At 48.0% G+C, this 20,173-nt stretch overlaps 1 protein-coding gene across 2 annotated transcripts in view; it reads right to left on the bottom strand.

Annotated features, from left to right (window-relative positions):
* Positions 1-20,173, bottom strand: part of FHAD1 (forkhead associated phosphopeptide binding domain 1) — a 144,203-nt gene that overhangs the window by 60,188 nt on the left and 63,842 nt on the right. For both annotated transcript variants that reach the window (XM_073903320.1, XM_073903319.1), the window contains exons 7-12: positions 15,791-16,009; positions 11,932-12,055; positions 7,889-8,019; positions 5,582-5,671; positions 4,441-4,545; positions 407-514 (exon numbers count right to left, since the gene is read on the bottom strand). In XM_073903320.1, coding sequence (XP_073759421.1) covers positions 407-514; positions 4,441-4,545; positions 5,582-5,671; positions 7,889-8,019; positions 11,932-12,055; positions 15,791-16,009 — 777 coding nt within the window. The remainder of the gene's footprint in view (positions 1-406; positions 515-4,440; positions 4,546-5,581; positions 5,672-7,888; positions 8,020-11,931; positions 12,056-15,790; positions 16,010-20,173) is intronic.

The raw sequence follows: 20,173 nt of genomic DNA on the forward strand, positions 1-20,173 counted from the left end.
TAAGGACACTGACTGTGACATCTGCTGGTGAACAGAGGAAGCGAGATCATGCTAAATGTCAAGACAAAAAATGTGAGGAAGAAAGTACTAAGAGCACCATGGAATCAAGAGGCTCAAACTCTTCCCCAGAGGGAGCCGCCCGGCGGGTTAACTGGGGCAGGCATGGGGCCCGGATGGGCTGCTTGGGTCTCAGACAGGGAACTGCTTGTGTGGGCAGCTTCCCAGCAGGAGAAGCCTGTTCGAGGTGTTGCCTGGGATGCAGAAGCCACACTTGGCTTCTCCTCCCGGATAAAAGGGAGAATTCAACCACGGCCAATGTCCTCCTCACTCACCCCCACCAGCGGCTTGGGTGCAGAAAACCCATGGGGAACGTGGGTCACTAAAGGGGGCTCTGGAGCTGGCCTACCTGACCTACTGCCCTTTCCAAATTGACTTTAATGAGGTTCTCTCTGTTCCCCATTTCTTGTAGCTGGAGCAATTTCCTTCTGGAATCCTCCTGAAGCTTCTCTTCAACCTGAAATGACGATGAAAGCATGTGCTCGCCACTACTGTGATCATAATGCACTCCGGGGAACTTCCTCTAGGAGGTCTAATGGCCATGGGGGAGTCCCAGGGGGCAGGGGCGGTTGCAGCCCAGGTGGCAGGGGTCACAGGCCAGTGCAGGGTGGAGGCAGGCTCCCCAGAACTGCCCCCCAGGGGAGAGGGCCGAACTCTGCGCCCCCCAGGGCTCAGGCTCCGATCCCCTCCAGGTCCCCAGCAAGCCGTGTGACCTCAGAACAGTGTCCTCATCTGTCAAATGGGGATGATGATCCTAGTACGCCTCATAGTGTTATTGCGGGGATTCCAAATGTTTAGAGTAGTGCCAGTACCTCCTGAGGGCTCTATGCGTGCATCAGGTGGTGTAATCTGTAGAGGCGGACAGAAATGTCCAGCAGGCGGCGTCATTCTAATGCCGCTAGGAACTGGCCCATGGTCAGTACTTGGTAGATGTTGTTAGTAGGCTTATTATAGTAACGATTTGTCATTGCCACTTTTAGCACCCTCACCGGTGGAAACCGCTCTGGGGGCTTGCTAAGCAATGTCTTTTAAGAATCGCAGGTTGCAAAAGAAGGCGTTTACAGCGGGGGAAACTTGCCCATTTATTCCCCCTTGCTTGGTCAATAGTCAAGGCGAGGTGAGCTTGCAGGTGCTCGAGGCTGCCCTCTGCTGGTTGTTATGGGACCCTGCAGCTGAGCCGTTCTTCCCTGAACAGTAACATTTTGGAAGCACCTGTTGAGCCAGGGCTCTGGCACCACTGGGAAATGAAGAAAACTCCCCTAAATGAACGTGAGGATTTCGTGCTGAAACAACTTCACGAGCTGTTTCTTAAGGGGCTGAAGGGGGGGGCGGGGAATCACAGAAGTAATAAAAGACCCAGAAGAGCCCTGTAGAGCTTTCTTCTGCACGCCTCTAAGTAGCGACGGTACCTTGGCAAAGCCCTAACCTCTCTGGGCCTTAGCTTCCTCCACGTACATCCCCCTAAACATGTCTAAACATGCTCTGACTTCTATTTCAGCAGACTTTCTCATACACCGGGAACTTCCATTTCAGCAGACTTTCTCATACACCGGGAAAGCCAAGTCCAGCCCGGACTCTGCTTTTAGCTAGGCTCCCCATCTAATGAACAGCCCCTCATTCCCCACCCCAGCCCTGGGGGCCTTCCTGCGCTGCCACCCCACTCTGTCTCTCAGGCTCGGTGATCTCCAAGCCTGTGGCTCCAACCCCTCTCACGTCCAGTCCACGTCTCCGTCCCTACCCTGGCGAGCCACGCCATCGGACACTGGGGACCTCTGGCCTGTGGTAAAGTGGCCTCCTCCTTCTCGTTTACTTCCTTCCAGCACATTCTTCATGGTGCTGTGCAAGTTACCAGGCTGTGGGGCAGCTCGGTCTGACAGAGCTTTCTGCAGTGATAGAAATGCTCCATCAAGCACTTGAAATGTGGCTGGTGTGACTGAGGAACTCAGTTTTGAATTTTACCCAATCTTGATTAATTTCAGTGTGAAGAGTCGCGTGTGGCTAGTGGCTATGCCCCAGTGACTGGAACCAGAGAAGCCTGGCTTCCAGTCTTGGCTTCGCCTCCTACTGACAGTGTGGCCATGGGTTGGTTACCTTACTAGTGACTAAGAGCCTTGATTCCCTCATCTGAAAAATGGAGAGGATAAATGTTTGAGAAAGATTAAATGTTTGGCATAATGCCTAGTACATGGGAAATTATGGCTATTACAGCTATTGTTTTCACCATTATTATTATTTTTACAGGATTTTATTTGTTTATTTGATTGAAAGAGAGAGAGAGAGAGAGAGAGCGCTCACAGCAGGGGGTCAGGGTAGAGGGAGAGGGAGAAGCAGACTCCCCGCTGAGCAGGGAGCCCAACGCAGGGCTCGATCCCAGGACCCTGGGATCATGACCTGAGCCGAAGGCAGAAGTTTAGCCGACCAAGCCACCCAGGCGCCCTTCACCGTTATTATTGATCACAATGTAATCATACCAGCTCCCTGTTCAAAAGCCTTCAGCAGCTCCCCGCCGCCTGTGTGGTAGGTCACTCAAGTGCCACACTAATGCAAAACACCCAGCCAAGGATTCAAGAAGCCCGTGTGAATGCCAAACAAGGTAAATAAAAATGAATCCACATCTAAATAAATCATAATAAAGCTGCTAAAAGTGAAGAGAAAAGAAAATCTTAAAAGCGGCCAGGGAAAACAGATTACACAAAGGCACAAGAGTTAGGCTTCTAAATGACTTCTAAGTAGAAACAACAGGACCTGAGAAACAAGGGAATGATGGCCCTGATGCTACTGGTAATGCGCCAGAAGAATGTCATTGTCAATGCAGAATTCGATACTCAAAATGTGTTTTAAGAATGAAGGTTAAATATTCATTTCCAAAGATGCATGTGCAAAAATCTGAGAGAATTTATCATCATCACAGCCATGCTGAAGGAAAACACAAATAAAATAAGATAAAAAATAAAATAAAATAAAAGGAATAATCTAGAAAATGACAACAGTGGCATACAAATCTGGAGGGGGATGAGCGAAGTTAGTGTTCTACAGTCATTGCCTTACCAAGGAGAAGTGAATAATTATCAACTAATGTTGGATCTTGGTAAGTCAAGAATGCAGATTATAGCCATTAGGCTGACCATTAAAAGAATAGTTAAAGAGTGAGAAATTCAATTACTATTGGATTTTCGTAAGTCAAGGCTGAATGCTATTGTCTTGCTATTACTAAGAGAGTAGTAAAAGAGGAAAGAATTTCCAAGCTAATAGAAAAATGGAATGACAGAAAACCACTAACTCAAAAGAGGGCAAGAAAGGAAGAAAAGGGAGCATTACACAGATTGTACAGCTGATACTGAGCAGGAAGGTAGATTTAAACCCCAATAAACCAGCGACCACTTTATATATAAATGGACTAAAAAACAAAGATTGTCAAAGTGGATTTTATAAAGATGATGTGCTATTTAGAAGAGATGTGTCTAAAACTTAAAACAAAGATTGACAGAAAAAGTAGGAACAAGATATGCTATGAAAATTCTAACCAAAAGAAAAACCAGTGTGGCCACCAGTTTTATATATATATATATAAAGATTTTATTTATTTATTTATTTATTTATTTATTTATTTGAGACAGAGAGAGAGAGAGAGAGAGAGAAGCAGAGGGAGATGGAGAGGGAGAAGCAGACTCTGCCCTGAGCGCAGAGCCTGACGTAGGGCTTGATCCCAGGACCCTGAGATCATGACCTGAGCCAAAACCAAGAGTTGAACACCGACTGAGCCACCCAGGTGCCCCACTGCCAGATTTATATTAATGACAAAGTAGACTTTAAGGGGAAAACACTACTAGAGATGAAGAGGGATGTTTTATGATGATCAAAGGTTTTTTTTTTTTTTTTCCAGTGAGAAGTGTTAAAATTCTAAATTTATAGGCAACTAGTAACACAGCCTCAAAATATACAAAGCAAAAGTTGGCAATACTAAAAGTAACAATACACAAATGCACAATTATGAAATTTTAAAAAATGTACCTCTTCAATGACTGATAGAACACATAGCCAAAAACACCAATAAGGGCATTTAAGTTTGAACAACGTCATTGGCAAACTTGATTTAATGGATCAATTCTCTTCTGGATAAATTTTACCAATTAAGAGTTGAAGTCAGCCTAGACTAGCAGTTACACACAGGAGCACTGGAGTCAGATAGACCTGGGTTCAGGTTCTGAATAGTACAGCTACTTTATCTGTGTGAACTTTATCTCTGGGAGCTTCGGTTTCTCAACAGTCAAGTGGGGTTAATACCAGTATTGACCACACGGAGTCGTTGTGAGACTCATGGAGATGTTGCGTGCAGAGAGCCTGGCCCAGAGCGGTCACTGGGCCACACTGTCCTTGCCTTACCTTGCTCTTTTCTAGCAGCGTTTTAGAGATCATGTTCTGTTCAGTACAACTCTTCTTCAGGTCCTCCCTGAGCTTCTTCATTTCTTTCTCCATGTCTTGGATTTGCTGAAAGAGTTTCAACAACAGGAAATCAACTTCCCTCACCGGGAAGTGGGAGTGGCCCTCTAGGCTGAAAATTCTGAATCTCTGTAGCTCATTTCATTGGGTTCATTAAGGCAGAAACCTAGTCCGGTATTAGCTTAATTGCTTCCCTTGGGGGAAAATTCTACATCCGTGGGGCAAAGTAGATGTTTCTTCAACTGATGTATGGGAAATTGGGTAAAGGGAAATGATTAGTTTCTTTTGAAAATCAGCATGGACCCTGGATTAAACAGTACAAGATATCTATCAACTCATTAGAACTCTTCCCCTGGGGTATATTCTTGAGATCAAGCTAAATAAGGGCTGCTTGGATGAACAATGGACACAGTTTGGAAGGACAGAACAATGAAAATTTTCTTTTCTCCCATTTCGAGGCAGAGAATAGCAATGTTCTTGGCACAGAGAACAGGCCTGTCTCCTTGTGGCAAAGGCACTGTACTTCCCAGCATATGGAAACTCACACCTGCTGTCGGGCAAGAGGATTCAGCTGGTGCAGGGAATGAACATTTTCATTTGCGTGCTCATATTTTTGTCGTTGTTTATTTCCAAAGTCATCGTCTATCTAAGGCAAATGATACCTTTTCTTTTTATGAATTGGTGTAACGTTGCTTATTTCCGCAAAAATACTTCAAGAAGAATTTTGTGTTAATAACCGTGTCCATGCCTCTGATAAACTCTGACAGGGGAACATGACAGTGTGGGCACCATAGGTCCAGGGGCCGGGGCCGTGTGTCCCACACCCAGGCCCAGGGGGAACTTGCCCGCTGCCCGGGGAATGCTGGGAGAGTGTGTTTTCTATGGTATTTTCAGCCATCCTCTTCCTTGAGGCTAGAGGCAGCATTTCAAAGGATTAGGAGGCTAGGTCAATGGACAATCATTAAAGCCCCACAGCTTGTGCCATCTAATGGTCCAAGGAACCCCTCCCCGACCCCCCAGAAAACACTGAAGGTCAAAGTCTAGCCTTTCTGGGGACAGTTAGCAGTGAGGAGGCTCAACTCACAATTTTGCAGAGTTTTAACTCTTTCCCTTGGGCTTCCTGGTGCTCCTTGTGAGCATCTTCCTTCTTTAACTCTTCTTTCAGCATGGAGCACTATGGAGAGACAGGACAGCAAGACCACATGGGGTTATCTGTGGGTCCCTGGTCCCTGTATTTGCCCCTAAGAGCATTTCCTGTTGTTTCATCCAATCGCTTCCCCAAATTCACAGAGGTGAGGCCCTTTGTGTCTGAGGGATGCCCCGGGCCCTGCAGCCGTTCCTAGTCACCCCTCTCCTTAGTTCTGGGGGTAACATATGTAAATCCTTCCTCATATGTAACATATGTAAATCCTTCCTCAACGAGCACCTGGGTGGCTCAGTTGGTTAAGCCTCTGCCTTCGGCTCAGGTCATGATCCCACGGTCCTGGGATCGAGCCCCACATGGGGCTCCCTGCTCTTCGGGGAACGTGCTTCTCCCTCTCCCTCTGCCTGCAGCTCCCCCTGCTTGTGCTCTCTCTCTCTCTGTCAAATAAATAAATAAAATCTTTAAAAAAAATTTCTTCTTCAAGAACCAGCAATCTACACCATGGGACAGACATAGCTTTGCAGAGTCTGGATCCTTAGGGTGGAGGGATGTGTGTGTTTTCCTCTGTGACCAGCCAAGACAGCCTGCAGGAATACCAGGAGGGTCTCGCTAGTGAACTTGGATGGCTCTCAGTGCTTTCTGCAAGTTACATCTCAAAACACAGCTGCCTGGCCATGGAAATGTAAGTGAAACAGCCCTCCTGGAGGGCAGTTTGGCAACACGCATTAAGAACAGAAAGATGTGCCTTCTTTTGACCCAGAAATTCCCACTTTAGTATTGTCTCTCAAGGATGATGATTAGAGAAATCAGCAAACCTGTAGGTTCAGGGATGTTCTTCACAGTATTGTTAGCAACAGGAAAAAAACAAAGAAAGAAAAAAAGAAACAACCGTGTCCAACAACAGACCGTTTTATTACATTGTGTACGTCCAGAAAAATATTCTATAGCTTTTAGGACTGATGATATGAGCTTTTATTTATTAATATGGGAAAATAGTAAGTATTTAAAATTTAAAAAATGTGTATATATGTTAAAATATTTATCTATTTATTGTATATAGAAACAAGATTGGAAGAACATACATTAAAATATTAGTGTGGATTTCTAGGGTAGCATTTTCTTTCTTATCTCTCTAGTTTTGCTTCTCAGTATCATCTACTTTTATTTTCCTAAAATTCACACGCATGACAAAGGGAATTAGAAAAACAAAAGATAAGTCTCCCACATGCTCCCCAGAGCCAAACCCTTGGGGGCAGGACCCCTATGTGCTAATGGATGGCACAGGCTAGCAGAGGAGGAATACAAGGTCAATGAGGAAGAGGAAATGGGGAGAAAAAGAATCCAAATGTACTTTAAGAAGTAGAACAGTCAAAACGGGGCTGTTTTTCCACATCTCTTCCACTTAGCATCAGCTCTGCAACCCTCTCCCCTCCCCAACATGCACGCACACACTCACGCACCCCACATAAAGCAGTAATACTGTGTGCATCTAGGGAGTCAATTGCCTGGGAGAAATGAATGCATGGACGGGGCTCGGCCAGGCAGCTGACCAGGTGCAGAGGTGGAAGAGCACAACTGAAATCAGCCTCTCACTTCTCAGAAAAATGGTTTTGTTATCCCCATTTCACAGATGTGGAGACAGAGGCCAAATAAGTTACAAGAAAAGAAAGCTCTGGGATTGGATCCTGGTCTGTCCAACCCCAAAGCTCATGCTCTGCCTTTTCTCAGTTCCAAACTAAGTATCATGTCAAGCACCCGACGTTACTTCTTGTGCCTTTTCTTTGGAACTCTGAGGTCTCTCCAGCCCCGTCCCCCCTCCCTGCAGACTGAGCTACCTGATTAGGCAGCCTCTGGAATCTCTAAGCTGCCGGCCGAGATGACAGCTACTGGGTTTTACCTGGACTCACTGAAACACACAAAGCACGTGCATCCTGAGAAACCTTCCTCTACAGGATCAGGATTCTAAAGTCAGGGTTCAAGGCATCCTTTGCAGAGTCAAAGTTACATTTAAAAAGCTCTTTACCTTGCAGAGAACCTGGCCCCTGCCTTTCGTCTTTCCAGGTGGGGCTTTGGTGTTTTGGGCCTCCTGGCGGACACCGGCCCTTGGGCACCAGTCCACCTCGCGGTGGCGGGAGAGATGGGAGTGACATTTAAAGCTGGGGCCTGGGGTACGTGCGATGAGTCATGGGACTCTGTTCTGCTTTTTGGGGCCTGCTACGAGGATCATGATGGCATCCCAAAACTCACTCTGGAGCTGAGGGCTTCAAGCTGGTGATCCTTTCCCTTGTTCTCACTTTTTAGTTGGTTCACCTCCTGTTTGAGTTGTTGAATCTCCTCATCCCTTGTTAACACTTCTTTTTGCAATGATGACACCATCCCTGTAAAAAAAAAATAAAAAATAAAGACTCGCAGAGGTCAAAGCGGCAGGAAGGATGACTGTCACCACAGCTGTTGGCCAACTTGTGGGGGACCCCCTTCCAAGCCTGGGTTGCCCCTGGTCCTCGCCTGCAGCTGAGGAGCTTGTGTCCAGGCTCCCGGAGCTGGGACAGGGATGACCCTGAAATGCGTGGCACAGTGTTTATTTAAGACCTCAGTGAGAACAAGAAGTCAGCGAGTGTTGCTGGGAGAAGAAAAGCCTTTGGGGGGCCCCTGTGGGCTCAGGTTTGGCAGGAGAGGCCACGCCATGGGCCTGGGGAACAAAGGCCGGTGTGGGGAAGGACCAGGAATTTTTCACCAGGGGCCATAAAAAATCTTATGGCAGAAGGAGGCTGTGAGCAGGTTGGCTGGATTCACACTCACCTGAGTTTGGAACCCGTTTCTACCACTTAGTAGTGTGGTGTTCTTGGACAAGTTATTTTCCCTCTAAGTATCTTTCACTGTATGTACCCTGTGGAATTATTATAAGGGTTAAAGACATATAAAGAATATAGGAGAGTGGCTGACCCATCGCGTTAGTTACAGGGTACCTATTATTTTTTGTGGTAGCTGGCTTGTAAAATGGCCTCAGTGATACCAACCTCCCGGAATTCCTGCCCTGGCACAGCCCCTTCCCACCATGAGTAGGGCTGACGTGTGTAACCAGTGTGATTTTGTGGAAAAGATGGACCGTGACTTCCCAGGTGGGTCATAAAAGATATTGCGGCTTTCCTTTCGCTCTCTGTTCGATCACTCACTCAGCAGCGGAAGCCAACAACCATGTTGTGAGGATGCTCAAGCTGCCAGGGGAGGGGCCCAGATTGTTCAGAATGGAGGCGTCCGGCTAACAGCTGCGTGGACGAGCCATTCTGGAAGCAGATCCTCCAGCTCCTGATGCGGCTTTAGATGAGGTGACAGTTGCCCCAGTCAATGTGCTGACTGTCCCTCATGGGAGACCCTGAGAACCAAGTCACGCTCATATTCCTGAGCTCCAGAAGCTGGATGACATAATAAATAGTTGTTGTTGTTTTACCCACGAACTTTTGGGATAACCGGTTAGGTAGCAGGAGATCACTAATACATTACTGGATTCTCAGATTGAGGACACGTGGGAAGAAGGACACGGAAATGCTGTGGGACTGGATTATCTCACGTGGTTCTTTTCTTGGAAGAACATTATGCCCAATTTCATTGATAGCCGTCAATCAAAGAAAGTATGTGAGATGCAGGACAATGTGATCCAGAATTTCATTTTAACAATGAGCTCTGTCACAGGACACGGTTAAGTTACTTTGAAACAGGTTGATCCCTTTGGGACTTGCCTTCTAGCTTTGTGAGGCGGGACTGAGCAACACACTATTTATTTATTTATTTATTTATTTATTTATTTATTTATTTATTTATATTCATGTGGATTTTTATTTTATTTTTAATTGTTTTTATTATGTTCATTTAGCCAGCATATAGTACATCGTAAGTTTTTGTTGCAGTGTTCAACGATTCATTAGTTGTGTGTAACACCCAGTGGGCATCCCAACACGTGCCCCTGGAGCAACCTTTAGTCTAGTGGCCTTTGGGCCTCATGACTGAACCAACACCTTTTTTGACTCTACCAGATACCCTGTGTATTATGATGCCGCTCCGTTCTGGAGGCTGGGAAAGTCAACCATTCTTGGCCTGTGTGAGCTTCGAGATGGTCCCCTCTGCTCCTGCTGGGTTTTCTTTCCCTGCCCACCTACATGTGCTGCTCAACACTCAGCTGAAGGCTGGTGGGGCACCCTCTCGAGATCACCTCTCTGTGTGCCTCTCCTCTCTGGCACGCTGCCCAGCGCCCCAGAGCTGTGTTGGCCTTTCCAATGCCATCCCCTCAACGTGGGGGCCCACTGGTTTGTTTCCTCTCTCCCAAATCAGGGTCATGTGAAAATAATTATTGCAGATATATTTTTTCTTTTTTTGGTTGTTTCGGGCAGGAGAGCAAACCCAGTTCCTGTCCTTCCATCTGCCCCTGTACGTCTCTCCCACCTCTCTCCTTGTGGAAGCAGGCGCTGTGATGGCCTCTGTCAGCCTGGTCCCTGAGTGGCCACGATGAGCAAAGCCCCTGCTAACCCATGATGGATACCAGGTGGAGGCAAGACATGAGCCCGTCTGTTATAAGCCACTGAGCCTCAGGGTCCGTAGCTGCAGTGTAACCCAGCCCCGTGTTTCTCGAGCTTGAATGTGCGTACGAAACCCCAGGGACTTCAGCAAAGTCAGATGCCCGTTCAGGAGGTTCTGGGCTGGGGCCTGAAACTCTGTGGTTCTCACCAGGACCCAGGGCAGGCTGATGCCGCTGGTCTGGGGACCACACCGTGAGTGGGTCCAGCCCACCCCAAGTGTTACCCTAACGCACGTCTGTCCAATCCCTGAGTGAAGAAGGTGGTATCTGAGACAGGCCTGGAGCACGGATGAGATCTGACGGGCCGGTGTGGGCAAGGAAGACAAGGGCCCGGGGTGTCTGTGTCTGGAGCTGCACCCGGCCCGCAGGACGGGCTCAGCAAATATCTGAGGACATTGTAAATTAGGGAAGAGCATGAACAGGCCTGGCAGGTGGTAGGGGTAAGGGTGGGAAGTTGCAGAGTGAGGTGGATGAAAAGCCAGTGGTCAGGCTGTCCTGGTGCATGGCACCCGGATTCGTAAAGAGATAGATGGCGATTCACCTGTGGCTCAGCGCTATGCCCGGCTTTCACAGCTATGGACACGTTTCCTGCTGTGTAGCCGGTACTGTGAGAGCAATATGCCCCTTCCAGACTCACTGCCCGCTCCTCATCACCTGCTTCACTCCCTCCCCTCTTTCTCTGTTAATGGCCCATCCTTCTCAGGCATGTAATTTCTCTCTAAAAACCCCAGTGGCTCCCCATCACCCTTAGAATAAAACCCAGACTCCTCCCTGTGACCTACCCCTGCATCCCCCTCTGACCTTGCCCGTCCCCCACTCCCACGTTCACCCCGCTCCCACGTTCACCCCACTCCAGCCACACCCGCCTTCAGCTCTTCCCACGCGGCCAGCTGGCCCCAGCCTCAGGCCCTTTGCACTTGTGATCCCTCTGCCTGGAACACTGTTCCCTCTGGCTTCCTCACTGCCCTTCCCTTTCACCTCTTCAAAGACCCGTCCCTTCCAGCCCACTAAGCTATTCTCCCTTCACTTCTGCCCTGGAAGCACTTCGCTCCCACACTGCCCACTTGTCTCTGAAACGGGCTTGTTTATTTACCTGTTTACTTTTAGTGTCTGTCACCCACTTGCACACGTGAACCCTAGGAGTACAGAAACATTGTGCTCAGGGCTGTCTCTCCCCAGCACCTAGAGCAGGGCCGGACACCTAGTAGGTGCTCAGTAAACATGTGGGATGGATGAAAGGATCCAGGGTAAGAAGCAGCTGGCCTCTGGATGATGTGCTCACCCTCCCCCCAAGTCTGTAGTGTGCAACCTCCTCTGCTGCCCAATTAGGAAATGTTTCTACCGGGGCCGAAGTGCACCAGGGCCCTAACGTGGTAACCCTGCTCTGTCCACATTCTAGCTTGCACTGAAGGCAAGCTGGCTTCTGGAACCATCCAAGCCACACGGTGCCCTGTGTTCTCCCTGGTGAGCCTGGCACTCACTAGACATAGCTAAGTGATAACCTTCACTCAAATCGTTATCAGGCCCTGTCCTAGGAACTGGATGGCAAAAACCCTCTCTTGAGGGCAGGCCGCAACTCACAGACACAAGTCACTCAGATCTCTGAGGCCGCACCCTGGATCAGTGAGCAGCGGTGCGGTGGTTGATTGGTGATGTCTGCTGTGGCCTGGGAACTAGGAGGAGGGGAGCGGTTCTCAGGCCCACGTCAGAGAGAGCTCACCTGAGGTGACGGCATTGTCCCTCCTCAAGTTCTCGCCCTCGTTCTTCAGGGATGTGATCTCTGAGTTCCTCTCAGACAGGCTCTGGCACAGCACCTGGCTGTAGCCTTTCTGTAGGGCACTGATCTGTGGGAGGAGGCAGCACACGGTCAGAGGGGGCCGGCCCAGGTGTGCTTGTCCACGCCTGGACAAGAGATTTGGATTGATCTTTGGTGGGGAGTTGGGGAAACCGAGTTTTTAGTTTTAACTAGTGGGAGGGACAGGAGAGAGCCTGTTCCTTCAGTGACCACCACGTCATACGGAATGAAAACGTGAGCCTTAGCTCTGTGTCCACAAAATGGCTCAGGTGCAGCTGCCTGGGGACAGCTGATCCCTAACGTGCCTTCCTACCACCTTTGGACTCTCGGCCAGAAGGAGACCAGCTGTTGGTTCCGGATCATCCAGCACCGACCGGATGCAGGGCAGAGCTCGTGAGAGGGAAGCATGTTATAAAATTAACTTCCTCGAGTGAGAACAACAGTGGCTTATATCTCAGAACACTCCAGAGCTCACAAAGCCCCTTCCCAGATGCTACCTCCATAGCTCCTCACCGCATCGCAGGAGGCTAAGGTTCCCATTAACGCTCTCATGTTGCAAGCGAGCCGACCGAGTCTCACGGCCGTGAGAATCACACGGCCGGCAGAGGTGGGGTCCCGATTCGGCTAGTCTCCAGGTGCCCGGTTCCCGCTCTTCCCACCTTGCGGGGTGGCTCTAGGCACAGGAGTACGGGCTGCAGGCTGTAAAGCACAGCGTGGACTTGGGAGCCCGACTGTGGCCTTCAGATTCTGTTGCTGCCACTTACAGGCTGATGAACACACCGGGAGGACACCGGATTCTGTCTCACTGTTTCATTAAGTGGGGTGATGGCAGTCCCAATCGGATAGGAACGTGAGAAGTATTTTAATAAGTTCGTGTATGTACAAGCACCCAGATGGTGCCTGGCCCACGGCATACAGATGGCAGCTGAGACTGTCCTCTGACCTCACTACCCAGGTGTCACTACCCAGGTGTGTGTTAGCGGCAGCTCCCCGAGTCAACCCTGCAGCTGCCTGTCAAGCCTCTTACCCTGCTGGAGGTGTGGCTTAAAGAACGAAGGCAGGTGGGGCGCGCTCAGGTAATGCGGGTACGGGCGCAGAGGCCTTTGCCAGCAGAGGGCGCTCACGGTCCTTGTTCTTGGTGTCTGTCCCTGAAAATGTCCCTTGTCATCCTTACTCTGGGAGAATTAACAGAAGGAACAAGGTTTCACACGTTCCCTGGCTCATTTCACGCACCATCATTGTTCAGATTCTATGACAGCTGGGGCAGGTACACTTACTTTTTCCCTGGGGTATCTGAGACATTGGGAAGGGGGCATCTGGGAGAAGGGGGTGGGGACACAGATGACTCTGTCCCCCACCCTCCCCAAGGCTATACTTTTGCATGTTTGTGCTTTTGAAACTTTGAGTGAAAACGTTTCTTTCACCTCTTACTGTTCTCGGCGGGGGACATGCAACTTTCCCATAAAAGGTACTTGGGATAATTTTTAAGAGTGTTTCTAACTCTTCTCAGCTTCGTGGTTTATTTGCATGACACCAGAGGCACAGGGCAAAGAGACAAGCTTCCAGAAGGGATGGGAAGACATATGCCCGCCTGCCCAAAGACGCCAGTGTTTCTGCTTCTGACAGATAGAAGATAATTCAATCTAGGCACCAGGGTCTTAGGATTTCAGATTACAAGGAAACTCCAAACAGTCTTCAAACCTCTCTGTTTCCTTCCCCACCCAAATAAATATCCATACTGTCTCTAATGGGCACGTATCCCAAGAAGTTGCATGTCTGCTATCCTGGGTAATAAGATGGGCACCGAGTCTTAAGAAAGCTGACAGTGTTAGGAGGATGGCTTCGAGAAAATAATTCGGCTGTTAATTAGCACAGGTGTTCAAGAACAGGCAGGGGCAAGCACTTCCCAGTGATACTGTAGTGGATGGAAGACCTTTGAGAGCCCCTCCAGATGCACACACTTTCAGGGGGACCTGATGATTATAAAGTAATCAGAACAATAAATCAACCAGCCACGTGGCTTATACTTCTGGCTGAATGTTCTGCAGGCGGTAGAATATTTAAAAAACTACAATGTGAGCGGATAGATTTGGGTTCAGACCAATGGCAGCTTCCAGTTCAGATATGCCTTGTTACAAAATACTCTCTTTCAGTTACAAGTGAAGATCCAGGGGTGGGGGGTGGCGACAGTATGATGAATCAGTGTATTTCTAGATACTTTCTTTGTGAACATTTCCCCCCCAGATATCACTAGCCACTTTAAACAAGACTCGAATTGTGACCTACAGATGCTCAAAGATACGTGAGGATTACACGTTTCATGTCAAATATATTTGACTAAAAAAGATTATGTGGGAATTATTCACCCTTGTCCGCGGACCTGGACAAGACACGCCACTTATACTCAGGAAAGCTCTGAGATGGGAGAATAGCCGGAAGAGATACTACCCTGTCCAATGGCAAAATTGGGTTCAGATCAAGAACAAGATGCCCGTCAAGGAGTCAGTTTCCTGTCAAGGTAGCTGTCAAGTAGTAATTCCTATAGGATCTACTACTTCCATTGTTTTTCCCAAAACACGTCCGACAGAGAGTCATTTTTTCATTTGAATATGAGAGCATATATTTGTTTACTTATTAATTCTGTCTCCCTCATTGGAACATAAAGGGAGAAGGCAAAAATCATACCTGCCTTGTTCTCTGCTGAATTCCCAGAGCCCAGAAGAGAGCATGGCCCAAGATGGGCACCCAATAACCTTACTTGAATGAATGACTGAACAAATGAATGGACACGGTCCTATCAGTGTTTTAGAAAGTAGCTGGGCCCACTCTTTGCTCTCACGGTCTCCTGGTAGAATCTCCTAGGTTCACCATGCACAACCTGAGTCCTTTCCTGGGGCACCATTTCTCGGATCGAGGCCACGCACCTTGAGTTGCTTAGAGGAGGGGAAAGGCAGTGAACAGGAAAACAGAGAATAGAGGCCCCAAGCATAGGGAGTCTACAGGTTTAAGCAACAGTATACACCGAGGCCACAATTCATCAGTGGCCAATTTGTTGTTGTTGTTGTTTTAAATCAACTTTGTTGACATGTAATTTATGTACAAGATCAATAGCCAATTTTAAAGTAGCTGAGGAAAAATTTTTTTTGGATCTAGTTAGTCTCAAGGATAATGTAGAAATTCTGCATGGAGAATTTTTGTTTGAGGAAGTTCCCTGCAAGTGAGCCAGCAACTGCCTTCGGGATTGGGTTTGGAAAACAGGGGATCCCTTCTCCCCCTCTCCAGCTGACTACCTACAGCTCTTTCTGGCTGGGCCTGGGGTGGGGGTGAGAGACAGTCACTGAAGCGATGGAGCTGGGTAGGTGGGGTGAAAGCATAGGGTCTGCAAGGAGGCAGACCTGCGTTCAACTTGCACCGCCCCCTCTAACTTGCTGTGTGAACTGAACAAGTTCCTGGGCGTCCCCAAGCCTGCCTCAGTCTCCTCTTCTGTAGAATGGTACATGTCAGAGGACCGTGTGGTTTAAGTGAGCCAATGCATCTATAGCACTTACACCAGAGCTTGCTCCCTGTAGGTGCTTAACAAAAGTGAACGTGGTTCTCCTGGGCTAGGAGCCTGCCACGCCCCCAGTTCCTGGGATGTGTGCTCATACCCACAGCACTGCGCTGACCATCCCTTTTCTTTCCATCTGGGTGACTCCCCTCCATGCTTCCCTGGCTCTCCCCGACAGCTGTCGCCCTGTGTCCTGACTCTAAGGCCTCCATCAATGTGTCTCCGAGTCCTACCTACCTGGTTTTTCAAGCTCTGGATCTCTCTGCGTTTGGCATCGATGTCCTCATCCAGATCCTGGAACCGACTCTGCCTGGACGAGGCGGACTCCGAAAGCCTCTGACTCAGGCTGGCCACCTCATCCTGCAGCTTCGCTATCACGGCGTCTTTGTATTTGGATTCAAGTTCAAAATCCGAGAGACGGCTGATTTCTTTCCCCAGCAGCAGAATGATTTCATCCTGGGTGGAGGCCAGATGGGGAGTTTAGTAGGTGTGGGTCCGGGGCGCAAGGCTGAGCCCATTTTTAAAAATGTAGGGAAAACGGGGTGTGATTCTTTGGGGAGGGTGAGGACAGGTGGGGAGGGGAAAAAACGTAATTTCAAGGTTATCTCCGTCACTTGGAAAACCTCATAGAGACAAGAGTTTGGCGAAAATGATATACTTGTATATAGACTCCTGTAATACGTGTTTATACTTCACAGAAAAGTTCCTTTCCCGTGAAATTATACTTTCATGTTGAGAACAACCACCCCACGTGGGAACTTTTGTTGCTAGGGAGTTTATTTATAATATATATTTTTAAAGATTTTATTTATTTATTTGAGAGAGAGAATGAGAGAGAGAGCACATGAGAGGGGATAGGGTCAAAGGGAGAAGCAGACTCCCTGCCGAGCAGGGAGCCCGATGCGGGACTCAATCCCGGGACTCCAGGATCATGACCTGAGCCGAAGGCAGTCGCCTAACCAACTGAGCCACCCAGGCACCCTATTTATAATATTTTTGTTTATAATATTCAGCCTAGCCCAGTGGGGACCCAGGAAAGGTAGTTAGGAAAACGACATTCTATTTGACCACATCCTGCGTCTAATGAGGACTATTCTTTAACTTAAAAAAGTCAATACATTCTGAAATATTTCTTTTCCCTTTCCTCCCTTCTGGTACTTCCTGCCTCTTTGTGTTATTCACGTAAAAATTTACTCCAGGTAACTGAGTCTGTAAGTAAATGAGGTAAGAGTGGTGATTTATGCACTACTGGGTATTTACCACAAAGATACAAATGTAGGGATCCGAAGGGGTACGTGCACCCCAATGTTTATAGCAGCAAAGTCCACAATAGCCAAACTGTGGAAAGAGCCAAGATGTCCATCGACAGATGAACGGATAAAGAAGATGTGGTATATATACACAATGGAATATTATGCAGCCATCAAAAGGAATGAGATCTTGCCATTTGCAACGACGTGGATGGAACTGGAGGGTGTTATGCTGAGTGAAATAAGTCAATCAGAGAAAGACATGTATCATATGACCTCACTGATATGAGGAATTCTTAATCTCAGGAAACAAACTGAGGGTTGCTGGAGTGGTGGGGGGTGGGAGGGATGGGGTGGCTGGGTGATAGACAGTGGGGATGGTATGTGCTATGGTGAGCGCTGTGAATTGTGCAAGACTGTTGAATCTCAGATCTGGACTTCTGAAACAAATAATGCAACATATGTTAAGAAAAAAGAAAAAGAAGAAGCTAGCAGGAGGGGAAGAATGAAGGGGAGTAAGTAGGAGGGGGAGACGAACCATGAGAGATGATGGACTCTGAAAAACAAACTGAGGGTTCTAGAGGGGAGGGGGGGTGGGGGGATGGGTTAGCCTGGTGATGGGTATTAAAGAGGGCACATTCTGCGTGGAGCACTGGGTGTTATGCACAAACAATGAATCATGGAACACTACATCAAGAACTAATGATGTAATGTATGGTGATTAACATAACAAAAAAATTAAAAAAAAAGACTGGTGATTTATTCGTGTGGGCTCATCAACTTTGGGTCAGGGAAAAAATATTGCTGGCTGACTTTACCCACAGGTATAATTAACCCAGTTCTCCATTTCTCCAAAAGAAAGAGCTCTACAGCCAAAGAATTTGTTAGGCTTCCCCACCAAAAAGAAAAAAAAAATTCCCCAAACTTTTCACCAGAAGTCATCAATAAAATGTCCAAAAAAACTGAAAAACAAGTCCCCAGATGTATTTGCAAACGTAGCTACAGAATTTCTGCTTTTAAAGTAGTCCCTGCTCTTCCAACCATTTCCCACTGGTTGGAAGGCGGTAAATGAGTAATTTGTAGGCCAACTCGTTTCCTGGGGAGCTTTACCCAATCAGCCTCAAGACCTTCCAGCTCCCCAACCCATGGAAGGACAGGGTTCCTGTCGTGAGGAAGCTTCTCTGGCATTGCCAATTGCTGCCAAGGGTCTTTCTTTGAATCCCTGCAAATGCTTGTGGCAAAGTAAAAGGGATAGCATCAAACAGATTCCATACTCCTGGGCAGCCATGCCTGTTTCAACCAGTTAGGGTCAGCCAGGTGCTTAGTATCTAGTTGCGCAATAAACATTTATTGAGCAGCTACTATGTGCCAGGCCCTGTGCTGGGCTCTGGAGTATAAAGAAGGCTGTAAGGTGTGCTGTAGAGATGGAGTTTAAGCCTTTCTGTGAGGACCCCAAGCGCTTCCTTGAGAGAGTTCTCCCCCTTCCATGTGGTCTTGGTAGGACTGTCAATCATGTGCCCTGCTCCTTCCTGTCCCGCCTCCCCGTGTGCACGTGACCCAAGCTGGTCAATCAGGGTTTTCTCAGAGATTTCGCGCATCTATCACAGAGGGAGAGGATCATGCCTCCTTTTGGAGCACAAACTTTAAATTTATGGGCTTATGTACCTGAGTTTGTCTTTTCCAACACGTGGAAGCCTGTGTGCTATAGAAAGCCAAAATCCGAGGGAAATAGAGGGAAGAGATTGGTGGTAGGGAGTGTTTTGATCTCACTTAAGCTCCTGTATCTGGCCATGCCTGAAGCTAGTGGGCTTCTAAATTTCCAAGAAGATGAGCCAATAAATGCTTTTTTTTTGCTTAAGCTTTTTTTTTTGCTTAAGCTAATTTGTTTATTGGCACTTGCATTTGAAGGAGTCCTGGAAAGTCAGGGCATAAATGGCTTATAAATAGAAAAAAAAATTATAAATGTGGTTGCATCCTATTTCCAGTTTAAAACTGGGGTGGATTGAAAAATGACCACAAATGCTTTGCAGCTTCTGCCATCAAGCAGAATTGACTTCCCCATTCCCTAAGTCGGGGCCGGTCCTGTGTCTTGCTTTGACCAATAAAATAAGGCAGAAGTGATGTGCAGCAATCTCCAGGCAAGTTTCTAAAAGGCTATACGGCTTCTGTTCTGGCCCTCTGGGAAGCCTGGGGCCACTATGCTGTGAAGCAGCCCCAGACGATAAACCATGTGTGAAGAGAGGCCTATCACTCCAGGCATGCTGGCTGAGCTGAGGTCCCAGACATGGGAATGAGGCCATCCGAGACCACTGGCTGGGCCACGCCACTGGTTGACTATACAGTTGCATGAGCGAAGCCAGGGGACACCAGCAGAAGAACATTCCAGGTCAACCTGTAGATTCTGGGAAGTAATAAATTGCTGTTTTTTTGTTTTTGAGTAGGCTTCACACCCCACATGGGGCTTGAACTCATGACCCTGAGATCAAGAGTCACATGCTCTACTGACTGAGTCAGCCAGGTGCCCAATAAATTGCCATTTTAAGCCACTAAGTTTTGGGGTGGCTTGTGCACAGCAAGAGAAAACTGATAACAGCGTCTGAGCCTGGCTTCTCGCCTCACTGCAGTACTTCTCCAAGGTTTGGTCCTGGGACACCTGCCACCTGAAGTCGCAGATTCCCACTCCCAGTCTGGACCCCACGTGGTTCTGCTCCTCACAGACTCAGGGAATTGCTGCAGGCTCAGGCCCCGGTCTTTAAGGAAGGTAAGGTATCGCAGGACTGCTTCTTTTAGGATAATTTCAGGTTGTGTCTATGTAGGGAGAAATCAACCTGGACCCTTCCCAGCATGGCTTGAATTCACCTGCTCTGGCTCCCATTCCCATTTCATTCTAAACCTCTCTGGTTCTTCAACAAACCTCTGTCTTCCCTCAGTCGTCAACTTCATTGCTCACTACTTCCTGCCAGGAAACGTGTTTTCCCCACCACTGTGCTGCCGCTCATGGTCGACCAAGCAGTTACTGTGTGGGAGCCAGGAGCACCAGCTTGCAAATTAACCAGGCTTAGCTTTGAATCCCAGCTTTGCCCCTCACGCTGTGCAACCTTGGGCCAGTTACTGAACCTCTCTGAGCTTCGGCTCCCTCCTCTGTAAAGTGAGGGGGGTAACATTTATTTTGAGGATGGTGAAGATTACTGAGCTAACTGAATGCCAAGGGCCCAGGACACAGTCCAGCACACAGTAGGTACTCAATACTTTGTGCTTGTAGATGTTGTTATTTGGGATAAAATGAGCAGTTACCAAACCTTTGGTTGAATGTCCCGGGAGTAAAAGGTGGTTTCTTGGAAGTAGTAAAAAAAAGGACCACAGAGAACAA

This window comes from Callorhinus ursinus, unplaced genomic scaffold (genome assembly GCF_003265705.2).
Source record: "Callorhinus ursinus isolate GAN/ISIS: 27379988/994484 unplaced genomic scaffold, GSC_fseal_2.0 scaffold18, whole genome shotgun sequence".
Classification (NCBI taxonomy): domain Eukaryota; kingdom Metazoa; phylum Chordata; class Mammalia; order Carnivora; family Otariidae; genus Callorhinus; species Callorhinus ursinus.